Genomic DNA, 27,432 nt, shown 5'->3' on the forward strand with positions numbered 1-27,432 from the left:
ATTTAATGCTCGTCTTTTTCTTATGTAAGACTGTAAATTATTTTGACAGTGATTTTATTTGCATTACAGGAATATTTTGTACTTTGGTTTAAATTAGACTTTTTAATTGGGTTCACTGTTAGTCTCTAAAACGCCTCCATGGAGGATTCAAACATTAGAGCTATTAAGCCTAATCAAAGGTTAAGAAATAACTCAGTCGTTCAGCACACATCTGCTGTAAGTCATCATTAGGACTGCATTTTATTATACCAGCTTAGAAAAAAATTATTTACTATTTTTCTTTTATTTTGTCACCTGTTGATAAATACTTAGGTTGGTCTAAGGGATTTTTGCCCTCCACATGTTCTATAGTTTATATTTCAACTAACTTTATTACTCAAGGTTTATTAATCAGTACATTACCAGTTATTGATTACTAATGAGACACTAACGGTATTCAATAAAATAATCTCACCTTTAAATTATTTTTGTAGTGGTTCAGTTGTTGAGTGATCATGAAATCACCAAATTTATTTCTTGTTCTGAAGTGCTTGCAGATCTGTTTGGGCTCATACCAACAAAGAAGGAAATGTGGAGACTTTAGATGGCAGAAGCCTTGTTTGTACACGTCCTCCAGCAGATAGCACGACTGCACCAAAGAATGTATAATGTGGAAACAAATGCAGAAGAGATTTCAACCATGTGTTGTAGCCTTTGAGCAGATTAGACTTGATCATCATACAGTCTGCATACATAAAACTGGATTTATTAGATCCATGTGGCACAGTGTATCATCCAGTAAACTTTGCTGAAGTGTTTGCTGAGTGTACGACACTAAAACTGTTCAGAGGAGAAGACCCAAAGGAAGGAAACCAGAGCAGATTAAAGTCTTAAATCCAGTTTCTAATCACCAAAAGTCTTATACAGATAATTATTCAGTGTGTGAAAAAATACAAGGGCCAAAAAGCAAAAACCTCACCCCTTTCTCATTATGCGTACTTGATTCCCATTCTTGCCTCTTCTCCTTGCATTTTGGTCACTCCGACCAGATATGTGAGTCGAGGCAACGAGCATTTAATAAAACATGACACTATTGCTTTGGACCTTCATTTTAAACCAATGTCAGTTAAATATAACATCTTGTTTTAATCCAGTACAGCTGTATTTTATGAGGTCAGATGTGACTAGTTTTAATTAAAGTTACAACATGCAGTGTAACCGGATATCATCACCATTCCCAGCAGGGTTTGTGTATTCCAGCTGTGCGCCACACCTCTTTTATATGTTGATGCACAGGATACACCTGTGCATCCTCGATTATACCTCCTCTGGCAAGCCTGCCCTCTCCTCTCTGATCCATTTAAGCAATTCAGGCATCCTTTAACATGGGATACTGAGATTGATTTCCAGGTCCCAGGCAGGATGCAGGAAAAAGGAGATGAGAGGGCGCATTAGAGAAATGACAAAAGTCTTCACACAAGAAAAACAAACTGGAACCAGGAAAACACAAGAACAAAAACTACAAGCAGGGGGGAAACCTGCAGAAGGAATTCAAGGGGAAACAAGAAAGTGTCTGAGATTATGAAGTCGATCAGATGAAGAACAAAAGGGAAGTGGGGGAGTATATAGAGAGGAGTGAGTGGCTGATTGGCTACGGGTGATGCAAAAGAATGGCCTGGAAACTAAATAGGAAGTGACTTAAACTGAAAAAATTACCAAGTTTATAAAATACGATGCATTGTTAGTCGATTCAGCTACCCATCTATACATAAAACACTTTAAATGAATCCCCCTTCCACCAGCCACAGCAGTCTAATATTTTCAGTCATATTATTACACAGTAAAATATGAAATAAACACTGATAGATTGACTGACCTTAAATGTTAGTGTATAATTAATGCCTCATATCATAAGTTTTTTAAAACCACCACCACACTTGATACAAGAATATAAAAAATGCTCTGCTCTGAATAAAATGTTTTTCTACCAAAAAAAAAAAAAATCCATTGCTTGTTTATAAATTATCTACTTCTGTGAAAAATGAATATATAAATACTGAGGCATTTCAAAAATTAACAACTAAAAAATTAACTGTCCTACTTCACTGAAAGGCCTTCCTCAGTGTTTGTGCAACGCAGGCTTTACGTTTCTCCCTCCCACTGATGCAAGTTGCTCATGAGTCACTTCCAGACTTGTTGCGATGCTACAAAACCCACACGCAGGTACACTCCTTCAATTCCCCTCGGTTCAGGGGAACTTTACACTTTTGGCTTAGATTTTAGAATTAGAACTAGTGTCACGCTGTGAACATATATTATTCTGCACAGTGAAGCTCAAACAATTAAGAGAAGAAACACTGATCAAAACTAATTTGTTATGAGGTGAGGAGAGATTTTGTATCCCGCAGATATTGTACATTGGATAAGTAAATTTGTGTGGTTCATGGATTTAACAATGTTCTATCAATAATTGGATTTTAAACGAGGCCCCTTGCATTGGATACACTTTCAGATCTGCGTATTTGGATGCAGAACGATGACTGCTGCCGCTGTAGAGCACAGATTCCTCTCCTCCCTACTTTGTCCTGCGCCTTTGGAGATGGTAGTAATACTTGTATCGCAGAAGAGCACTTAAAGCTCCTAATATAATTATCTATCCCGTCACAGCCACAGACAAATGAGTTCAGCCTGGAGATGGCTTTATTTCCCTGTGGAACAGTCTCTCTCCACGAACTGATTCCACCTCGCAGCTGCTTACATTAACAAACACACAACGTAATGGGCCCCATTTATATTCCGACACATACTCTGTTCACTTGAGCTTTTTTCTGTGCCTCTCTCGCTCCGAAAACTTTTTACCTCAGGTTAACATGACTCCAAACTCATCCCTGAGTTGAATGATAGGGCAATGGACAGTGTGCAGTGGACAGTTCACAGCGGCTGCTCGTTGGTTGGCAAGGGCACCATCTGGCCTGCTTTGGTCCAGTGGCTTCTAGCTGGTGGTGGCATGAAGCCAGTGGGTACCTGAGTAGTGGTGGCACAGCAGGGCAGACTGGTCCTCCAGCTGGCTCCTAAACGTCCAATTTTCCATGGCAGCGCTGAACCCTCTGCAACAGATGCCTGTACCCATAGGGAGTCCACTTTACTGCCTGTCCTATATTCACTGTTAATGACCACACATATCATTGTGATTGGAGCTGGTGAAGTAAGGCAGTGAAAAGTCAGTTTTACTCAAGTGCAGAGTTTAAATTGAAAAAGAAAAAAAAAATGCATTACTGATAGATTTGTGCTGACAGGCCATTTTCAGTGATCTCCTAGCCTTCAAATAGCTCTAATTGGTCTGCAAAAGGTTTTCGTCTGTCAAAAAGATGACAGGAGCATTTAATAATGCAGTCACCTGATCATATTTGCATGGATGTGCAGTTTAAAGCATTTGTGTGTCGAATATTTACCTCTTATTGCCACGGGGTAAACTCTGTTCATTCTGACTGACTTAACGCATGACCATGTAGAGCACCAGCCAAAGCAAGAAAGGAAGCCACTTTGAACTGTCTGTACAGGCATCCACACAAGTGCTAGTACTGGGTTGGACCCCCTTTTGGTTTCAGAGCTGTCTTAGTTCTTCGTGGCAGAGATCCAACAAGGTGCTGGAAACACTTCTCTGAGACTTTGGTCCTTGTTGATGTGCTAGTATCCTTGTCGGCTGGACATCCACAACACAAATCTCCCGTTCTATCATGTCCCAAAAGTGCTCTATTGGATTGAGATTTGGCGACTGTGGAGGCCATTTGAGTACAATGAACTCACTGTCAGAGTTCAAGAAACCAGTCGGAGATTATCTGAATTTTGTGACGTTGTGCTTTAACCTGCCGGAAGCAGCCACGAGAAGATGGGTGCACTGTGGTCATAAAGGGATGGACATGGTCAGCAGCAATACTCAGGTAGGCTGTGGCATTTAAACAATTCTGATTTGGTACTAAGGTGCTCAAAGTGTGCCAAGAAAATAATCCCACACATCATTACACCACCAACAACGGCAGCCTGAACCGTTCATACAAAACAGGATGCTTTCATAATGTTTAGCACCAAATTCTAACTTACCATCTCAGGAGACACAGCAAAAATCAAGTCTCATCATATCACGCAGCATTTTTCCAGTCTTTTATTGTCCAATTTTAGTGAGTCCATGCAAATTGTAGCCACAGTTTCTTGCAGCTCACGTGCCTCAAGGATTGATATGTTTTATGTTCAGAGATGGTTTTCTGCATACCTTGGCTGCAAGAAGTGCTTTTGAGTTGTTGCCTTTCTATCAGTTCTAAGCTCACAGGATATTTTCTTTTTTGCCCCATTTTCTGTAAATGCTAGAGATGGCTGTGTGTGGAAAATCCCAGTAGATCTGCAGTTTCTGAACTCCTAAAAAGCTGCTCAGATTGAACTGAACTGGTTGTCTTGACCATATCACTATGCGTAAATATGCTTCTCAGGTGTACCTAATGAAGTGACCAATGAATATATATATTGCAAGCTGCATCACTTACTAGCATTTTCCATGGATTTCAGTCACAGCTCCTGGCACCCACAAACAGATCAAAATCTCAGCTGCTTTAAATCTCAGTCTGCTTGGATTGGAAGATGCAGCTAAATGCTCCACTGAAAGTCTACCACATCAACTTTAATATTTTATTCAGCCTTTTTTTTTTTTTTGTTTAAACAGTGCATTTTGCAGCAAGGTCTGCAATGTCAAGAACAACATTTCTCAATACAAAGAAATATGTTGCATAATGACAGATATCTTTCTATTATATGTTTTTCTATTTGATAGTTTTTGTTTTGTGGGTCCAGTGTTTAAAAAAAAGGAGATTTTGTCACTATGTGACTGCTGCACCACTGAAGGACATTGCAGCAGAAAATTTGTCTTAATATTCACCAAGAAGCTCTTCATTTTCTATAACTTAAGAACAATTTGAATAAAATTTGATCCTCTTCCTCGACACAGGAATAGCAAGGCAGACATCATTATCACAAACCCACCCCTGGGGTTTCAGTCCACCGAGTGATTTGTCAGAGGTTCTGAGAGATTTATCCAAACCACATGTTCCTCTGTTGGATATCAGAAACCCACAGAAGGAAGTGCTGATGAATTCTCTTTCCCTTGTGGCCGCTGGGGACAGAAACCATCTCAGACTCGGTGAAAAGACTGAAGGGAAACCTAGTAGCTGGCTGGGACTGGCAGTACTGATAAATTTCACAAGGTCTCTAAGAGTCACGGAGCTGCCAGCACAGAGTGATGGGCCATGCTGGGACATGATACACTGATCTAATTGGAGGATAGCTCAAAGACAGTAGAGGAGATTCCAGTTGATCTGTAGCTATGGCTCATGCCCTCTAGGTATTTTTTCTGGCTTATATTTAGCTGTAGGTGCAACAGTAGCGCTTCCTCGTTTTTCTCTTTCTTCAAAACCAGTTCTTGTGTCTTTTTGGATTTGGTAGCGATCGTGTTATTGATGCAAATAGTAACTAATGGGGAACATTTCAAAACTTTGAAAGAAGAAGTATTCTAAAAATTTGATTATTAAACAGAATGCGATTGATCGTGAACGTTTCCAACATAAATGCATCCACGGCACTGAGGAAGAAGTCAATACACTGGGAAGACAACATGGGTATCAGGCTCCAACACCCTATAAACATTTCTGAAACTCATGTTTTTGATGTGCTCTCTCACTACTCCATGGTCCTCCAAAAAAAAAGAAAAAAAAATCAATATCTAATTTCTCAGCCCAATGGCAAACTTAGAAGAGGCCTCAGTAAAAACAGCTAATACACTCTGGCAATGAGATTTATTTCCCACACAAACAACAAGCATCAGTAAGACCTCAGGTATTCACAAATCTGCTTGGTTTTCACACCGCAGGTGTTTTAATATTTACTATTCAAGCAATCTAGCTGAGCCTCTTATTAAAGCTAATTTACAGTGAATAACACGGCAGGATTCAAGTGCTGTGGGTGCAATTACACTTCCCAGGATACACGGTTACTGACATTGGACTGCTGCAGAGATGAAATCTGTGATATCATGGTCTCATATCAGTTTGTTTTAACTGCTGTTACATCACAGATCTTTCATAACTCACTCCTCTGTTCTTTCAAACCAGTGGCAGCTTTATGCAACCAGTGACTCTTGCCACGAGCTGCATAAAGCCATGAGGTCTGAGCAGTAATTGGATTTTGCCTTAAAATGGTTAACCGGCTTTTACCACCAGCATCCCCTGCAGTCCTTTTTATCTACTAACTTCCATGTTTTTAAAATGGCTTAAATTTAGGTTTATGTACCGGTTTTTTAATAGAGTTTTCGCCTATATTTCGTATCAAAACTAGACTTAATCAGCTCATTCAAGTCACCAAACTGGACTACTTGACCGTGTTTTGGTGCTTTTATGACAAACGTGGTTATATTTGCTTATCACACATCCAAGAATCTTTGAAGAATAGCTGAATTGTTACCAGAGGAAACTGAATAACTGCTGTTACATCACAGATCTTTCATAACACACTCCTCTGTGTGGCATATTCTCTTAAACCATTAGCTGGATTTCAGCCCTTCCTCGTAACCTCCATCTCTTATTTAGACGCATCTGCACTTTGAGCTAAAGTGCAAAAGTTGGATGGTGTAATATCTACTGTGCTCATTGTAATAATTTAGCAAATTAGCATAGTAACATTTGCTGATTAACACTAAGTGCACGGTGCAGCTGAGGCTCATACCTGTGCAATTTTGGGCATCTGGCACTCGTTCAATCTATAAATGTTACTAAAGGATAATCAAGTGATCACTAACATTTGTGGGATTCATCAATAGGACAGCCTCAGTCCTTTCAAAATTTCCATTTGAATCCAGTGTGGATGTGATCAACTTAGCATTGCCATCCAGAGCCAGGCCGCGTGCATGGAAAAACAGCAAAGATGAAAACCATAATTCTCTGTAACAAAGCATTTATATTATCAATCATCTCAAGGCCCTTCAGATTTTTCTCTCAACTTCATTGGAGGAGTCCCAACACCACACTGAGAACCAATTCTGTCTGCAATGAGCTCAGTTTTCATCCGTCAGACATTTTCGATCCAATCTATAACTCATTTACACGTAGACATGTTCTATAAACAAATCCCGCCGGGGAGCAAAACAAGTAACAAATTCAAATTGTTTCCCACCGGCATAAATCAAACTGCGGACAGGCCCAGAGGAGAACTCATGCTAATCTGAGCTGGGTGCTATGTGTATGCAGGCTACATGTTCAAGTGTCCTTGTGAAGAGATAGTATCATTATTTCTCATGTTGCTCACATTAATTGGGTCAGCAGATGCAAGGAGCTTGACCTGGGCTGTTGCTTGGCAACTATACTTTCCAAGCATATAGAAAAACCAGAAGCAGAACTTTTTTTTCTCGTTGCGAGTTCCTTATAGAGATCGGTGACCTTGTACGAAAAGATTCATATAATGAAAGGGAAGGGGGGGGGGGGGGGGGTGTCAAAAGTGGTCAAACAATAAAGTCTGTAAAAAAATTAGTAATTTTATTGGTAACACAAGGTTCGACAGATATACAGTACAATGCGCAAACACTGAACAATTTCCTCTGCTTTAAAAACATTAAAAACAGAGAGGAACTGTAGGAAGTGTCAGTTATGCAGCACGACACAATGAAAACAGTCTGAACAAGACAAAGCCCTCACTCACCCAAACGAGTGTAGCTGCATTCCAAACATATTGGAGCCCCTTCATGTCCAAAGAGGTTCTGCTCTTTGGTAAAACACTAATATCTAATGTCTTCACGGAGCTTTAGTGTATAAAAAGATAATTACCAAACCAGGAGCTGCAAACCAATTATGCTAAATAAATTGACCTCTTCACAGAATGGCCTTTGTTGAAGAGAAGTGTCGTAGCAAACACCTACACACTCCACAAGCCTCCACACACAACATCACACACACACATGTATTTTTACGTAACTATAAAACATCGTGTTCAGACAAAAAGAAAAAAAAAAAAGAAAAAAAAACCCAGACATCTCGCTCTCTCTGCTTCCACAATTCTCACACACACACACACACACACACACACACACACTGTATGATGTTCAACCAGAATAGGAGTCAACTTTAAAAACCTGTAAATTAATTTTGTGATTTAAAAACATGAAAGATAAAACAAAAATTTATGATACATAAAGAATACATAAACATAAATAAAGAAACCAAATCATTAACAAATATTCTAATAATTATGTAAGTATATTAATGCAGAATTGTAGTTAACTGAATTAAAACATTGGCATTGACTGGAATAAATCGGTTCCTATTCTGTATTCCTTTATTCCTAAATGATCACTGCTGTAGCTTTCGTTGCCAAACAAAGCAGGTTATTTTAGAAATATCGGATAAATATTTGACACGATATAGTGCATTATACATTAACGCAGAGCAATACAGGAGCACATGCCATCTTGCATTCTCTCAGTGTCTATATCTCTATATCACTTTTTACACCTTAAAGCCGAATGCTGCAGCCTTCAGTTGTGTTTGAAATAAGGGTTTCTTTTACAGCGGCATAATGCTCCCAAGATTTTCTTTTTTTCATGCATTAACCAGCAAAGCTGCTTGTACAACTTTTAGCTAGACATAAAGAAGCCCTGAGCCTTGGAGAAGCCACCGCTACACTTCAATGGTATGTTTATGTTTATGCCAAGGGCAAAAGCACCTTTCTCACTCTGTTGGTATTCAATAAAGGTGCAGCAGCCACATAAGCAATCATGACATGGCTTGCTGCTTAGCTATTTTATCTCTGCTAATTGCATTTATTCCTTTTGCAACTAATATCAAGTGAGGGTAAACGAACAGGTCATCACGGTACACTGATGTTCATAAATACAATTAAACCATAGTAAGAGTGACATCACAAAAGAATAAATTAAAACGATAAAGTCCGAGGATCAAATGAGGTAACTGTATGATAAGAGCATACAGTATATCAGACATTAATAAATCAGACCATAACTAGGACATCATCCATTTTGTTGCCTATAGTCACACAGGCTGAATATGTTTTGCGAATATATGAAACATCAAGGCACTGTTGTAGTTGTAACACTGCTTTGAAATAATAAAATCCCTCTAACCCGAGGTCACGTCTGTAGAAATAGTCCTCTGTTACAGGCACCCATTAGCGTACCTTGACAAAATTGACTTACGAATATGTAAAATCCAAGGTAGCACCAGGTCAAGCTAAGATTTTGCATTCGGTTTCAAAAGATGTGCTATGGTGCGTCAGATCTGGTGCCGGTTAAAGACTTTTTTTTAAAAAGGCTGTTGTACAAAAATATATCAATATGACTGCAACAGCCATCAAGGTTAGATTGGTTTGGTAAATATCACTTTGTCCTTCACTCGAAGAACTGTGTTAAAGATCTTTCTGTGACACCTTGGTCTGTTCTGAAGAAAAACGGTGAGCTCACTGATCATCGTGCCTCCGGCTTGTCTGCAGGTAAAAAAGTTTGAAGTTTCAGAAGTTCATTAAGTCACGGGGAGAATTTGTGGACATCGAAGGAGACTGCTGGTTCCTCCTGCGCCGTGCTGTCAATCATAGTGCTCGGATTTGTCTCTTGGGTTTCCACGGAAATAGCAGAATTCGTAGAGGGCGTCGCTCCAAAGTGTGGCATGTCCACCGACAGAAGCGTCGGCGTTCCGGATCGTCTGAGACTATCACTCATGGTTACGTGCGTCTCCTCTGGCGTCGCGCCCATCTCCTTGCTGTACTCGGAGGGCGACTTCCTCTTAATCCTCTCGTATGTCTTGTCTGGATTTTCTGTGAAGGTCTCACTGTCCTGAAATCGACCAAACAGCCAGATGAAAAATCCAAACAGGACGAACGCCACGAGGCTCGGAATAAAGGCCAGACATTTCACATCCAAGCTGGCTCCGATGTAGCGGCTGTGGAGGAACATGTCCCGTTCCACATAGGTCGAGTTGGTCCTAGGGTCAATGTTGGTGGAGCGCCACTCGTAGGTGAGCGTGCTATGGTTGAAGTCCTTGAGTGTTTCTGGCTCCTCCACTGTGAAGATTTTCTCACCAGGCCCAACATACTGACCATATTCATAGGGCTTATAGAAGATCTGGTTCTTCCACATATTAAGGTCCAAAATCAGCACAAGGAAGATGATACCATAGTTGAACCACTTACCTGCAATGAGAATTGTAACTTGGATTACACTGCATATACCATACTTATCTTTGACAGCTACGTAACACGCATGCACTGTAAAGATAATTAAAAGCATATCCTGAATAATGTACAACTCAAGCCTCCTCCAAACATGATTAAGAGGGCAGAGTCCTATAGCTGGATATGTTGTCACATTCATTTATCAGAAATTCCTCTCACTTTGCATGCACACAGAGGTGTTAGTTCCTCTACAGTATCTCCTAACAAGATCACTATATTACCACGAGACAGCCCACATCAGCCTCCCCAGGTTGGCTGATAGCAGGCAGATGTCGCCCCTGGTAAATGTGACACTGCTTCCTTCCCTTCCCCAAGATATGATGTTAATAAGCTTTCAGTTAAACCAATCACGTCGCGCTGGAGCCATTTCCATAATGCTTAATGGATATGCAATACATTAAGGTTAACAACCTTCTGCGAATCACTGAGCCTTTGAACAGTTTAACATTTAGCTCAGGAACACTGGTTTGCCTTCTCTTAATAGTCGCAACCGGCCGTGTTCATGACAAAACAGAGAAACCAGGAGGACGGTTTAAAAATGGGAAATACACTCATTTGCCAAGAACATTAAGACGCCGAGATGTGAAAGATGATGAGGCAAGCATCTCGCACATCAGGGAGGAACACGAGGAACAGGAAGCACAATTGAAGCGGCGGCGGCGCTGGCTTTCCACGGCTGCTACACATGTATTATAAATGGTTGCTGTGGTTTAACCAGCAAACACTTCTCCAAAAAAGAGAAAGGAGGAAAACTGGAGCAGCCACAGCATTTTCTAGTATTCACAACTCCATTCAAAAATAGGACAAAATTTTGTCTCCCTCATGGACATTTCCATTTCTTTTTGCTACCTAAGGCATTTCTAACAGTTGGTGTGTTAACACTGTAAAGAACAGATAGTGGCTCTCATAAAAACAATGAGATAACCCTGTTCTCTGTCTGGAGTAGCCGTGTGTGAGCGTACCTGTGATATGAATGTGGTACTCCTCTTTAAAGATGCGCTTGCAGACGGGAAGCTTAACCTTCACATGCGTTGTTGACATTCCTGGTAGATTCATATCCAGGTCACCCATGAAGTGAGGGAACTCCCAGTCCTAAAACACACACAAACAAACGAGTTTTAAAAAAAAAATTGCTTCCAATTGTGATGCTGCAGCCTGAGCTGAAGAAATCTGAACACGCTGACATGACAAATGTCAACTCTGCATCGTAGTTTATTGGATGTTGAACACTTCACCGGCGGCTCTCATATTAGCTAATATTAAGACTCTGTGGAGTCTCTTCATAAGCTGACTGGAGGTTAAACATCGTGCCAGCCGCTGTAGACAGCAGACAGCCCTGTGTGTTCACACACATGTGGTGTGTACTTGTGTGGCCTGGGATTTCAACACATCATTTCAAAACAGGCAGCTGAAACTGACATTTAGAAGCTTTCTTTGCCCCCCCCATGATGTCATTTTGTTTTTGTTGTTTGTTTTTTTTGCACATATGTGGTTTTATTGGGTAGCTAGTGGCTTTAAGAGAAAGTCACTGTTCATGAACATAACGTGGCTCATTTATTAGGTAAAAACATTATTATTATTATTTTGCATGTTTAAACCGGTTAACTACGACATTTTATTTACCTTCAGATGCAGGAGAGTTTTTAAAATTATTTAAAAAAATAACTGAATTCTAGTTTATATATATATATATATATATATATATATATATATATATATATATATATATATATATATATATATATATATATATATATATATATATATATATGTATACACACACACACACACACTCCCCAGCCACTTTAATAGGTACACCTTGCTAATGCTGGGTTGGACCCCCTTTTGCCTTCAGAAGTGCTGCCCAAATTCTTCATGGCAGCGATTCAACACGCTGCTGGAAACATACCTCAGAGAATGTGGTTCATACTCGCATGATAGCATCACACAGTTGCTGCAGATTTGTCAGCTGCACATCCATGATGGCAGTCTCCTGTTCCACTACATCCCAAAGGTGCTTTACTGGATTGAGATCTGGGGGAAACCTGTGTGACTTGCAGCCTCAGTCTCCTGTTGTTATAGTAGCTGACAGGAGTGGCACCTGGTGCGGTCTTCTCTTGCTGTAGCCCATCTGCTTCAAGGTTCAACATGTGTGTTTTGAGATGCTCTTCTGCATGCCTTGGTGGTTATTTGAGTTCCTGTTACCTACCTATCAGCAGTCTGGCCATTCTCCTCTGATATCAACAAGGTATTTTCATCCAGAGAACTGCCGCTCACTGGATATTTTCTCTTTTTTGGACTATTCCCTGTAAACCCCAGAGATGGCTGTGTGGGAAAATCCCAGTAGATGCGCAGTTTGTGAAATACTCAGACCAGCTGGTCTGGCACAAACAACCAGGACACGTTCAAAGTAACTTAAAATCAACTTTATTCCTCATTCTGATGCTCACTTTAAACTTCAGCAGGCTATCTTGACCATGTCTACATGTCTGAATGCTATGTGTTTGGCTGATTAGATTTTTTTTTTTATTAACAAACACTTGAACACAAGTACCTAATAAAGTGGGCAATGAGTGTAAATTTGCTTTTGTTATTAAAATATTAAAGATACAGTAAATTCTTATGAAGCTTAGGCGTAAGTTCAGTAAGGAAGATCTCATCCACATTCTTTCCTGGGTTTTTTTTGCCACCACATCACCTCCACTTCCCGCGCTGTCACACTCTGTGCTGCCCACATTTCTTCTAGTCCAATCATCTGTCTGCCCGCTTTCCTTGAGCCAATCAGCCTCCACTAAATATCACTGCTTACCTGTCATTCTCCCTTCCACATTCATGCATGCATGCAACCCACCTCCTCCCCTTCACCACTTAAGAGCTCCTTCCAAGCCTCCATCTTAGTCTCCACCACCACCAGCATCCAGATCCGGGGGGGAGGGCGTCCTGACTAATTCCTATCTCTACTGGGATTCCCTTCAGCTCTGATGGGAGTCTAATCGCCAAATCAGCTATTTTTATTTTCAATGAATCTTGTTCAATATCTCCTAATGAGCTTTCCTTATTGAATTGTTTTTAGTCAAATCTAATTTAACAATGAATACGGAGCCTTAAACTGTTGCCTAGTGTTTGGTACTGGAGATGATTTCTTCACTGATAAAGTCAGCATACTCTATGTTCTTGTTACAACACCACTTTTAAACGTATTTAAACATTTCTGTTAACGTATGTCACTGTAATTAGTTCCTTAACACTATGAAGGCATGGAATTAAAATGATTATGAACACAGATGAAACTAATGAAAATCACACAGAGAGACTGAGAGATGAAAATTAAAATGTTATGAAACAGTTTCTTTCTACTGAGCTGACTTAATCATTTTGCAAATTAGCTTTTGTCATCACTATTGGGGGGGGGGCAAGGCACACACAATTTCAGATTAGCTACTTTTCCATTTGATTCTCTTATTTGCACAGAGCATCGCTGCACAAAATTAGCGCATCTGAATTCACTACATCCTCATGTGATCCCCAGGTCTCCTGTGCCAATATCTATGAACAGAACAACAAAACAGTTTGATGAGAGCCCCTTGGATATTAATTAAGTCCTCCACTTTTCTTCCATAGCTGTTGTATCTGTTGCTGTAGCACTTGCGGCCATGCCATTTAAACCTTTCTACCACAAAATAATGAGTCTCTACAACAAGTACAGGGAGAGTAAACTGGCAGGGTGTATCAACATATTTCACATATTTAAATATGTATATACACAATGGGAATAGAAATCTGACATCCGGCCAAGAAAAAGCAGAAAAAAAAGCCACAATTACGCAAAAAATGGTTCAAAAAAGGTAAAACCCTGCTTGGAGGCAAATCCAGACAGGTCATTAATTGGGGCATTAATTAGTTTGAGAACAAAATCACCCATCTTTTCTCATGGAGGCGAGAGATTAACTATGGCACAGCTCCAGGATGGAGGTGAATGAAGCTGTTGGGAGGGCTGCGGTGGATTAATTTTTATTGACCGATGGCATGTAGTGACGGCTACCGGTGCGAGAGCCCTGTAACGGCACAAGCTAACTTGACTCATAAATAATTGCAGTAAATGTGCTTGCTGTACACCGCGCAGAAAATGAGAGGAGGCCTGTCGTAAACAAATCGCGGTGAGCTGGGAATGATAAACAGCCAAGTTGCAGGGACACCGAGTCGAGAGTCCAGGAACGGGGATGTCAAAACAGGGACTTCAAATCACGGGAGTTGGTCAGGAAGGTGGAAAAAGCTGGCCTCAGCAAGATGTGAGGATGTTTGTGAGGAAACGCCTGCATAATGTAAGACCGGCTACTGCTTTATACCTACATAATCACAATCATTGTGAGAAAAAGACCACAGTGTGAAGCAATTACTGGCTAAAGCAGCAAAAGCCCTGCTTAAAATAATGAACTAATTCAATAAATAAGTCTAGAAATCACTTTTACTGTTACAGTTGTTCTAATACATATTACCAAGAGAATTAGAATGGTGTCTGTGCTAGGGTTCTCTGGCACACTCAAAGATGTTCTCCCATGCATTTGCTAGCTCTTTATAATTAGCACAATAAACACAGAAGAAATATATATTTAGGGTATATCAAATATTGGTATTAGAGCACTTCCTCTATTGCCTGCTAAGAAGCTCCAGTGAATTATGTTCATTAAACATGGAGAGAAACTTTGCTGAATTAGGCTCAAGAAGCTCTGTGCAAACAGATGATTGGCCTGTGGTTCGAGATAATGGTTAGCAGTGTGAAAAAACAACAACTCTCACACTCTTTCTCTTCAGTACACATTTATATGTGTTTGGAGTTTTTTGTTTTGTTTTTTTTCCCAGACAAATACATTTGCATATTCATGAGTGACTGACACAGCCTTTATTGATGTTCACTCTCCTGTGAGAGAGAGGACATTGGATTGGGGAATAAAGGTGGGGGGTAGAAAGTGAGAGAAAAACTCCAATCTTGTGAGTCATCATTAAACAAAATAAACTGGGCTCGTGGGGGGAGGAACGGGTGAGCTACTGGCTGTGGTCTGGGAAAAGAATGATGAAGACGGTGAAAGCAATGAGGCATAAAAAAGTTTTATGCATACACAAATACACCCACGTGTGTATATTTAGCTCATAGCTTTTTGTATCTCTGTGTATAAACAGATATAAATATATGTGTGTGGGTATGTTTGTGTCGGTGCCAAATGAGAGGGATCAAGCACCCTCTCACTGCTTTGTGCCGCAGTGCCCCATTGATGAATAGGGAGGGAAAGGGGGAGGAAGAGGGCCTGGCAAGGCAGGTAGTGGAGTAAGCCAAGAGACATCCCAGCTCGCTTTTTTCTTCTTTTTTTTTTAATTAGCCCCCAGGGAGTGGTCTACCTGCATGACAATGAGAAGGTCGAAGACCAAGATGAAGGAGGCTAGAAAGGCTCTGGAGACCTCATCACTGGGCAGGAAGCCTCGGTTCAGGTTGTCCCAGCTGATCCAGTCGGTACTGATGACAAGAACCACTACTGATGTCAGAGAGATGAGAACTGTCCTGCAGGACAGGAAAGGAGAGGAGAAGGAAATCTATGAATGACAAACATTAAACTTGAGGGGGGGGGGGCACAGTTAGCATCATATATCTTGGAAGACAAACAACAGGTACACAAGAAGATAAATCTAGCACTATTCAGTCTCTCTTCATGGACTCAATAATGCATTGAACCGCACTTTTCACTAAGATTAGACAAATGGCCTGAATTTCCAGGAAGATGAATGCGCACAGACAAAAACTGTGTCTGTTTGTAGATGCAGAGACAATGTAATTCAAAATTCTACTGCATAGATATTTCCATGTATTTACATATTTAACATGAGCCAAAATATCACTTACCTGGAAATTTTTATTTTTTTTTGTTTGCATTCTTTAACACTTCAAGCATTTTGTTTATGTCACACTGGGATTACTCTGCATTCACTGCTTACTGGAAAATTTCTCAGCCATGTGAAGAGAGGCAATGCGACTTAGTATTATTCTCCGCTGTGTATTTTGTCTCAATGTCACCCAGCGATTATTGTGCAGTTGTGTGCATTCTCACACCACACATCGGTTGGCTGCATTGCAGATAGTGACTGCCAGCTCATATCCCATTTCAGCTGTTTGAGAGATAAATTTTGAGGGTTTTTATTATTCCACAGCGGCATTCCTTTCCTCAGCATGGATGACTTTTTGCACTGTCCTTTACAATTTCCAACGGTCCTTCAGCACATATTGACAAGACATATCCAGCGACGCATTTATCAATCACATCTCAAGCTCTGAATTTCAAACCATAGCTCATCAAATCTGGCATTGATTGTCACACTGAGAGTCGAGGCATCCATCAATATAATGAAGGGCTGCAGAGAAGTCGCAGAACAATTCGTCCGCTTGCACCCTAATCGCAGGTGAATCAATTCGGCAAAAGGAAATGTTAAAACATCGCGGGCCAAACTCTCTTTGAAGTTTGAGATGTCTCGAGCTCTCTGTGTTCACATTAACTAGATGTCAGACCTGTTTCTTTTTTTTTTTTTTTCTCACTTTTTACTGTGACCCTAAGATGAACCACTGGCGTGCCATATCTGAATGACTGCCACGTCAAACTATCTGACTGACAGCACCAAAGGACTCTTCTGAATGAACACCGCTGGGACCGTGCAGCGGTGGTGTGGTGCATCTCAACAGGGAATGGTTCTACTTGTCTGTTGAGAAATGTGCATATCAGACATGGTTTGCAGCATTTGTTTAGCACTTATTTCAGGGTCACAGCTTGTGGTATGAGTAAGTAAAAGCCAGGAGTACGGTTCGCCTGGAGACCTCGCTGTGTCCATTGATTTTCAGCCTGTTCTTCTAATTAAAGGTGCTGACACTGAGTGAGGGAAGATTAACATGGCTATTGACTGTGTGTAACCCTGCAACGGGCTGAACAGACCACATAACACACACACACACACACGCTCCTACAGAGCACTGTAGGAACATATAGTATAATTCAAAGCTAGAGAAAATACTCTACTACTGATATCTTATGTGTATTCTGGTCAAAAGAAAAATACACTCTCACACACATTTTTATATGCGTAAAAGGATGACATACCAGAAAAGGACAATCCTGTTGTTGCCTTGTTTCCAAAACCTTCTGGCAGCTTTGCCCCAGTCTGGGTAGTGTTGATCCTGGAGCATCATGTCTGTCACCTGTAGAAATTAAAGTATACATATAAAATAGTCACTTACTTATGCAGAGTGTATTTAAAGGAAATTAAACCAAAAGGAGAACAGTTAGCCCGGCTCCATCCAATATTAACAAAACATACAGTTTAATCTGTAGAAAAAGTGCAGAAAGGCTTTTTTTTATTCTAGACTATTTGTAACAGTGTGCAGTAACTTGGCCGTGGTTTCTCTGCAGTGGATTTCTCCATGTGGGAGTTGTTGCCCCAACTAAGGGAGTTCAAGTGTCTTGAAATCTTGTTCACATGTGATGGGAAGGTGGAGCATACGATTGACCTGTGGACTGGTGCTGTGCCTGCAGTAATGCAGGCACTTTACCTCACCGCTGTGGGGAAAAGCGGGCTGACCTGGAAGGCGAAGCTTTTGATTTACCAGTCCATCTACATTCCAACCCTCACACCAGCTCTGGGTAGTGACCGAAAGAACAGGGTCACGGATCCGAGTGACAGAAAATTCCTCTGTAAAGTGGCTGGGCTCAGCTTTAGAGATTCACTATATTGCTAAAGGTATTCACTTATCCATCCAAATCATTAAATTCAGGTGTTCCAATCACTTTCATGGCCACAGGTGTATAAACCAAGCACCTCGGCATGCCGAATGCTTCTACAAACATTTGTGAAAGAATGGGTCGCTCTCAGGAGCTCAGTGAATTCCAGCGTGGTACCGTGATAGGATTCCACCTGTTCAACAAGTCCAGTTGTGAAGTTTCCTCTGTACTAAATATTCCACAGTCAGCTGTTAGTGCTATTATAACAAAGTGAAAGCAATTGGGAGCAACAGCTACTCAGCCACAAAGTGGTAGGCCACAAAAAACAAAGAGTTGGGTCAGCAGATGCTGAGGTGCATAATGCACAGAGGTCACCAACTTTCTGCAGAGTCGATCACTACAGACCTCCAGTCTTCATGTGACCTTCAGATTAGCTCAAGAACAGTGTGTAGAGCGCTTCATGGAATGGGTTTCCATGCTGCATCCAAGCATTACATCACCAAGCACAATGCAAAGTGTCGGATGCAGTGGTGCAAAGCATGCCGCCACTAGACTCTGGAGTAGTGGAGATGTGATGTGTTTTCTGGAGTGACGAATCACACTTTCATAATCCCAACTTTGTGGGAAAAGTTTGGGGATGGCCCCTTCCTGTTCCAACATGACTGCACACCAGTGCACAAAGCAGGTCCATAAAGACATCAGGAGTTTGGTGTGGAAGAATTTGACTGGTCCGCACAGAGTCCTGACCTCAACCCAACAGAGCGCCTTTGGGATGAATTAGAGTGGAGACTGTGAGCCAGGCCTTCTCATCCAACATCAGTGTCTGACCTCACAAACGTGTTTCTGGAATAATGGTCAAAAATTCCCATAAACACACTCCTAGACCTTGTGGAAAGCCTTCCCAGAAGATTTGAAGCTGTTGTAGCTGCAAATCTTAAACCCCATGGATTAAGAATGGGACGTCACTCAAGTTCATATGAATGTGAAGGCAAACGAGCAAATTATTTTGGCAATATAGTCTAGGATGAGAAGCTGATGATGTTTGGGTTACTATGCTTAACTTTCTGCCACCACTACCCACCTTGTGATAAGCGGACAAGTGGATGAATGGAATTAGTGAGCAAATTGTCAAAAAAGTCCATTCATCCATCCATCTTTTTCGGCTTATCCATGTCTGCGTTGTGGGTGCAGCAATCTCAGCAGAGAAGTCTAGACCTCCCTCTCCCCAGGCAGCTTATCCAGGGGGACACTGAGACATTGGCAAGCCAGCAGAGAGATAATATCTGTTTCAGTTACTGGGGGTCAGACCTCCAAGGCCTCTGCTTAGACTGCCACCCGATCTGCAGTGTAACCAACCCCTACAGCACCTCCTCTGGGTGGTATGCCCACAGGAGGGTAGGCCAGTGTTTCTTCTTCCTCCTCATGCATGGCTTCAGGGTGGAGCCCTGGTAGCCTTGCCCCAGGCAGGGTAATCATGTCCCATAATGTTTTCTTCATATGGATATTATTAGCATTTCTTAGTTGACAGTTTTCATCTAGTGGAATTCATAACCAGACCATCTGGTTTACCAGGACATTTCAATTATACATGTTAACTATACGCTAAACAAATAATAATGCTGCATGATAGAGTTACAAACATATATGACATGTTACTGCACAGGTATAAAGCTTTTAATTATGAATAACATTACATCTTTGATTTAACTCTAATAACTAACTGATCACCTTGTAATGTACTCGCTTCTTTCAATATTAATGTGTTTGCAGCAGCTGAGGATATTGTTTTTACACCATCATCCTTAATGCCATTAAAAGTCATTTATGGGAGATTTTCTTACACAGCTGCAGAGTTGTGTCAGAAAGCATAGTGTCTAAAAAAAAAATCCTCTATATTCTTTATGTGGAGCTGCTGCAGAGGCAAGGTCAATTCATCAATAAAGCACCTCACTGCAGATAGTGTGTTGGAGAAAGAATGTGAATCAGGGAATCAATGAGATGTTTCTGGCTTTGCAGCATTTCAAAAACAGACACTTCCTGTTCACTCATCCAGTGAAGGCATGCTGTAAATCTGCTATGCAGAGGAGACACAGAGGTCATCTTCAAAGTGCCTCACTGAATTAATCAAATGTAAAAAACAAACAACAACTTGTGAGTGATTTTGGAATCAGCACTTTGTCTTGGCCTACCTCTCTCTCTCTCTCTCTCTCTCATATGTACATATACCTTCGTCTCCCTGATTCACCTTCCCACTCGCTTCTTCCCCCGGCTCCCTTCCGACCACACTTCTACATTTCCCTTTCCCCTTCACCTCTGTTTTTTTTTTTACCGACTACCTCCCTCCTCCTCTTCCGTCTCTCCTTCCACCCGCTCTCTTTCTCTGCAGTATGTACTGTAGAATACTAATGTGACCGGTGAGAGAGCTTGTCAAGTTGTCTCAGCAGTATGCATGCCGGTGTCAGAGCCCCACTCCTCCCACCACAGGTAGTCCAGTCCCGCTGGAGCTTTCCTCCTCTTTTTATTTTGATAAATGAACAGAGGTAGGTTTCTTCTACAACACATTCAGTCCCTCCCTGTGCACCTATTGTTTCTTCTGACCCTCCTTACATCACTTGCATGTTCCTCCGAGGGTTTGATAGCAGACTGAACTGGATCAGTGTGGAAAGCTGTACTGTAAGTGTGTGCCTTGATATGGCTGAGAGGATACACCTGACCTAGAAATTAGATTTGAGTATGTGAAGAATGGCTTCATCTCTATCTTGACCTGGTTGTAAATATGATTTATTCAAAGCTTATAAAATGAACACATTTATATAATAGTTATTTTTTTGTAAAATTTTTCTATTATTTTTTATTCTTCAGTCACATACACATTGTGTGAAATGGATAAATTAGATTTTTATGAAAAAAATTCCTTATTTTTGTAGTTTAGAAATTTCAAAAACAGAAATCCAACATGATGTCCAGCAAGGTTGGGTATTTAGGCTCGCTGTGTTTTTATATTGGCCTAACCTGCTTACATATTCACAAATTTATATGTTACCATAATTTTGCTAACTGTTTACTGCACTTTAATGAACTTCTCGGTCTTCTATTACATGAAAATGGTTACATCAGGTATGAGAGAAATTATAAAATTATCAAAAGTTATCAATATGTTACTTATTCAGAATGGTGTTTCTGAGCATTTTTCTCAAATATAGCTGCTAAAATATTCTTTATTAAATTATAATATACTGTGTGTTGAACAATTGGACATTTTGGATAAAATGAAGCTTAATGGACCTTCATTTATTTCAGAGGTTTATTTTCAATGCATCACTGTACTTTTTATAAAGCAGGGTTAAAATCTGAAGGTCTGTCTTTCTTTTCAGAAGAGCCAACTTATTTAATGTGAAGGACACGGACGAGCTCAAATCTCACCATCCAAGCAGTGACAAAATCTCCCATCCATGTCCCCACTGCAGCAATCTTCATAAAACTCTCATTCCTGATGCCCATGTATTCTGTCACCATGTGAGGCCTGTAAGGAAAGAGAGTGCCAGAGTGAAAAGGATATATATATATAAAAAAGTAGTATAAGGGTACTACAGGCAAGCACAAAGGAAGGTGGCAAGAGAACTGACAAAACGAGCCAAGAGGGAAAAAAGAGAAAATGGTCACTGTGCCTAAGTATCATGATGCTAGCTGTCAGAGTCAATCAATATCAATCTAATGCTGTGAAAACAATGAGTGATGGCTCTACCTTCCATAAAGCCCTCAGGATTGTAAACAATTTACACCAGCGCAATGGAATTTATGCAGTATCACTACTTTCATTTGGTCCCACAGTGTTTGGCAAATTATCCATTTGTCTGGCAAATTTGCCTCATGTCTAGCAGAGTGAGCCCGGTTAACATGTGCGGCAGCACAGAATCAAAACACATACTAGGCAAAAACACGCCATTAGAGAAGCAATCTCACACGCAATGGTATCTGATCAGAAATGACATGTTTTCTTTGGAGTCCTGGTTACACCTTCGTTTCTGTACAGTAGAAAAAGATGAGAAGCTTTTGTTCAGTGCTGCAAACCCACCCACCACCCAACGCACTCACACACCACATTACTACATTTTCTCCAGGTAATGGCTCAGGGAGGCAGGAAAAGTGGGTCAGTCGCCTCCTATATGGGACTTGCAAGGGAGAGGAGGAGGAGAACAGAGGGGAGCGAGGAGGCCTGTTTGATCTCCTGGCAGGCAGTTGTCTTAGAAGCTGAGTGGAGCAGGTGGGCGCCCATCACTTCCCCCTCCAGCCTCCTCTCACCCCCGACAGGTCACACTCATGAATATAATAGATGGCAGTGGATAGGGCTCTGGCTGTGCTTTCAAGGGGTCGTATTTGAAGTCAATGGTTCAATTTGTCTTTGTTTTCTCCAGTCATTTTCCGGCCACATAAAAACACCAATGAAAATATTTTCTATAGCACTGAAACCTCTAAAAAAAAAATAAAATAAAATAAAAAATCTTGCCAGCAGCCTTGCAGGTGTGTAGTTTATTTTCAGCGCATGTCTCGCCATAATGGTTCATGTTCATGTTTACTTTGCAAATGGCTTGTTGTCACACAAGTCTAAACAATCTGATGAAAAGTCGTGGAAGGCAACCCATTCAAAATATTACTGGTAGGAATTTGATTTAATTAATGCTAATTGCTCGTGCTTTTCATGCTATGGGAGTGCAGATCTAAAGCATAATACAGGCTCATAAGCAATACAAAGCAATGGTGATTAACTGCAGTGCACTAGGGACCCAGAGTGCCAACTGCTCTTAACTACCTGCTTACTGCAACTATGCAAGACATATCCTTGCCTGGAACGAACCAGTATAAATCACATGTCATCAATGCAGCATGCATTTAACAGATCTGACAGGATTTTATTGACGAAAATGCGCAGCGATGCAGGTGACGTATTGCTTCACTTAAGGCCGCAAATAAAACGGCCTTGATTGGAATGGCGATTTATATCTGCATTAAGTCGGTTAGACATTCAGTGGCTTGGCGCTGCTCCAGTTGCCAAGGAGATCCCATTGGGAGTCATTTAGCCGCAGCGAAATTCTAATCGATACTTCTGGAAATGCTGTCTGGCACCACATGCTAGGTTTTAAATCTAAAAAACTAACCTCCTGCCAACCCCTGCCCTTCTCACATATTTAATTGAGCAAATGTTACCCCTGCACTGAAAAAGAATTCTTTTTTTTTTCTTTTTTTTTTTTTGCAGAGCACCTATGATGAGTTTGGGGACTCTTCGCACTGCATGATCAGAGGCAGAACTCTCTGACTTATTCATGCTGACTGAAAATTTAATGGCCTTTAGAGCCGGATGACCTAATGAGAGAATTCAGTGTAGTGGAACATCAGTACAGTAGCACCATGAATAATCAGCCCTAAAATGGCTCCCGTGGCTTAATCGCAGAGCCGGTTGCAATGTTAGTGCCAGCACGGCCAGCTCAGCCAGCTTTGACCCTCCAAGGAATGTTATCAGGTTTCCCACACTTGTTCAGACATAATATTCAAGGACATTTCAATGCCTTTCTATCTTGTCTTGTCCTATCACATGCGAGAAATTACAATTTTGCGCTACAGAGGGTAAAGAGTTATAAAGTTGGGAGTTTGGGTGTTACCCCTGTTTGACTTTAACTATAGCATTTTAACTGTTGCGCTAATGCTGCCAACTGCAAAATCTTCTTTTTTAGCTGTCACGTCTCAGGTTCACGTCACATTATATTCAATTCTATTAATTATTTCTATTTATGTTCGATTACCTGTTTAGAGTTTTACCTATTGAGCTCCTTTCTTTTTCAATTTTTTCACTGTAACACAGTAATTCAATAGTAATTAAAATCAATTTTATTTATACAGCACCAATTAGCAACAGCTGCCTCAAGGCACTTTGAAACGTAAGGTAAAGACACTAAAGAAACAAAAAACAATCACACAATGCAACCCCCTATGAGCAAGCACTTGGCGACAGTGGGAAGAAAAAACTCCCTTTTAACAGGAAGAAACCTCCAGCAGAACCAGGCTCGGGGGGGCAGCCAACCACCACAACTGGTTGGGGGTTATGGGAAAGAGACGAGAGCTTTCAGGCTAAACAAATATTCATTTTCATCAAAGTGATGCTGACAGCCCAATTTTTCTTTGCAGTTAGGCTGTGTGTTTATTGCCATTGTAATTAATTATTGCTAAGCGAGTATTTAAACATTGTTTACTGACTTTCAATTCAGATTCTGTGGCCTCATGCAGGGGGTGATAACTGCTATGGCAAGTTATAGTCCAGCACTTTAAATTATAATGCCCAGTTAAAATTTCCCAAGGCTTTAGAGTTGCCATTTCATTTCATCAATAGCACACCAACATTATTAAAATCATTATGTATTGCCCAAGCCAGAAGTAAATGTATTCCCAGGATAATGTTAATGGGAAGGCTCCTTTTAGAACTGTGGCCACATAAAACCGCACAAATTTGCCATGTAAACAGACTCTTAGGAATACTGCGGCCCTGTATAGAGGTTTTAAATATGTATACCAATAAAAGTCTTTCCTCTACTGTTCTGGCTTTTCCATTTCATCAGCAATCTGCAATGCAGCATTGTGCCCAACCCTCATACTGCGCACTGTCTTCCTTTATATTCGCCTATTTAAAAAAAAAAGTTTATGATTTAATTTTATTTTTATCAAATGTCCCAAGTGAGGGCTTTTTAAGCGCCATGGCAGCTCTGATGGTTAAGGTTTTAAAACAGCCTGCTGCGAGAGCTTTCACTACTCTGAGTCATTACATACCCTCATTTCTATTAATTTTTTCACTGTCCACTTGGACGTATACATAAGCCCTCACACTGGCTTTTATAAACTTGTTTTCTCTGTTAGACAGGCAGTGATTTAGTGACTGCAACAACCGAGTGACCTCTTCTGCCCCGTAAAGGCTGGACTCCCACAGAACATTAAATTGCGACCTTGGCTGGCTCCACATTAAAATGCATTGCCTGTCTCCTCCCTCTGCACTACAGTACACAACACTGTATTTACAGTATACAACAGTGAGCAGCAGTAGTTACCAGGAAGCATAAAGCTGTCAATATTGACTCTCCTTACTATCACTACACCGTCTCCCAAGGCAACTTAAAATCTCAGTCTCAATTTGTCACTCGCCCATTGTATTAAACTGGCTGAAGATTGAGTCCTATAGTCTTTGTCATTCCCTTGGCTCAGGATCCGGAGTGAATATCATTGGGCAATATCATAGACAGCATGCGGCTCTTCTACCCATCAGTTTTCCATTAGGACAGAAGGGTCCACAACCAGGTCTCCACGTATTTTACCACTAAATGCATTTACAGGCACTCTAGTAACCCCAACAGGCCCTAACAATAAAACAAAAAGAAAACTGAATGACACATTTATACATAGTGTTTATGATGTGACATTTGGTTAAAAACAAAAGGCAAAAGGTGCTGCAGAATTTACACCAAGTCATTTCTTTAATTTCTTTATTTCTCGTCTGTCGATTTCTTGGTGACATCGACAGCTCTTGGTGGATTTGTCACTAATCCCAAGCCTTTGGCACTAATGTCGATACAAACACGGTGGCCTTATTACAGTACCATGACAAATATACACACGGCAATCCCAGTTTATTTTTAAACTTAGGATTTTTCAGGCTGATTGGACTGTGCAGTCAGTGACAGTTTTTATATTGTTAAATATGTCTTGTTATAAACGCTCATAAATCAAAAAGAGTTCAATCTTAGTTAAACACGCCTCCAACATAAGGCAGTGAAAAACATTCATAGAACCGACCGATAAATGATCATTTAAAACGTAAAGAACAGATAGGAGAAACACCCCGAGTGTTGATGTTGCATAGTTTGTCCACCGGAGGGCACCACGCAGGCAACACGTGTTCGTAATGCTGCAAAAACACCAGCTGATCCGAGCAGAGTTGTGCAAAGCTATTTGTTGTAGTGACAATAAAAGAATCTATTTATGTTTCGTGTATCTCAAAGAAAAAAAATCCTCTGATATACGGGATTTTTAAATCACCAAATATCCATACCAGTCTGGAGCACTGAAAGACTTATTTCTCTAATCCAAGAGAATTTTTCAGTAATAAAACAGCTGGCAGAGAATCCCAGGTATTTAACCCTTAGTGGAGGCTGTCCTCTTGGAGGTGGTCCTGAGGGTCGTTGACCCACTATTGATCATGTGAGTTGTCACATGAGCCAAGATGTGAAAAAAAAAAGAAAAGGAAAAGGTGCGGGTCATTACGGTCAACATGGCAGAGGTACAGAACCTCTGTAAGACACCGCCCCACCCCAGCATCAAGTGAGCTATTGAGATCACCACAGGCAAGGTGAGAGTGGAGGTTAAAACACTTGGGAAGGGATCTCAGGACTGCATTGTAGGTGGCTGACAGCTTGTGTCGTAAGCCACCACCTCTGTTCAACAATGTTTGTTCACAGTGGACAAAAGATGGCCTTCTTTTCTCTTCTCTCAAGCCATCTGCCTTCTCGGTCCAAAATGAGAATATTGGCATCTTCAAAAGTGTGTCCTCTCTCCTTTAAGTGCAGGTGTACTGCTGAGTCCTGTCGAGGTGGCTCTCCTATGCTGTGCCACGCGTTTGTGGAGTGCTTGTTTTGTTCCTCCTATATAACAGGTCCGGAGCTTTACACAGGGCTAAACAGGACCCCCACGTCTTAGTACAACTTCCCTCTCCACCTTTCATCTACACATACATGTCCATACTATAATGCAAATAATATAGCTTTTGTTCCCAGTTGGCACACAGTAGTGACCAAGCTTGCAACTATTTGTCTTGATGATGAAGTATGACATCAGCTAGTTACTTACATCAGTACCTATAGCACACAGCCTGTTTTAGAGATATTCTAAGAGAAGAGAAAATAACTGCAGAGAGAAAGCTTTACAATAACTAAACACTTAATAAATACACAGTAATGAGTCACATTTGCAGATACAACATGAAATGGGTGTGTAGGAGTGTGAAAGAAAGCAGGAGGTGCTCTTAGGATGTACATACAGGCGTAGGTAAAGGCAGATCAATTCATCTAAAGATATTCACTATGATTTCCTATAATGAGTTTCCATATTAAGGCGTAAGCATAAAGTATTTTTGACAATGTCTTAAACACGGAGCATCCAAAATATTATCAACATGTCGATTTAATGCTGTTACAAAAAATTATTTTCATCACGGTTTAATCTGACAATTATTTTCCCATTGAAGGAACTGATTGGGAAAAGCCAAAAAAGTGAATATTATATCTATACACTGTAAACCCAGATAAGTTGAATCTACTTAAAAAAAAGCTGGGAGCTGGAGCCTATCCCAGCTGACAAGGCAGTAAGATGCAGGATACACCCCATACAG

The 27,432-nt window shown here is 40.8% G+C and overlaps 1 protein-coding gene across 1 annotated transcript in view; it reads right to left on the minus strand.

The window, feature by feature from the left end:
• Nucleotides 1–7,567: 7,567 nt before the first annotated feature.
• tmem117 (transmembrane protein 117) overlaps nt 7,568–27,432 on the minus strand; it is a 44,685-nt gene continuing 24,820 nt past the window's right edge. The window contains exons 4-8 of the mRNA XM_030731930.1: nt 21,432–21,531; nt 17,391–17,488; nt 15,649–15,808; nt 11,217–11,346; nt 7,568–10,212 (exon numbers count right to left, since the gene is read on the minus strand). Coding sequence (XP_030587790.1) covers nt 9,551–10,212; nt 11,217–11,346; nt 15,649–15,808; nt 17,391–17,488; nt 21,432–21,531 — 1,150 coding nt within the window. The 3' untranslated portion in view covers nt 7,568–9,550. The remainder of the gene's footprint in view (nt 10,213–11,216; nt 11,347–15,648; nt 15,809–17,390; nt 17,489–21,431; nt 21,532–27,432) is intronic.

This window comes from Archocentrus centrarchus, chromosome 6 (genome assembly GCF_007364275.1).
Source record: "Archocentrus centrarchus isolate MPI-CPG fArcCen1 chromosome 6, fArcCen1, whole genome shotgun sequence".
Classification (NCBI taxonomy): domain Eukaryota; kingdom Metazoa; phylum Chordata; class Actinopteri; order Cichliformes; family Cichlidae; genus Archocentrus; species Archocentrus centrarchus.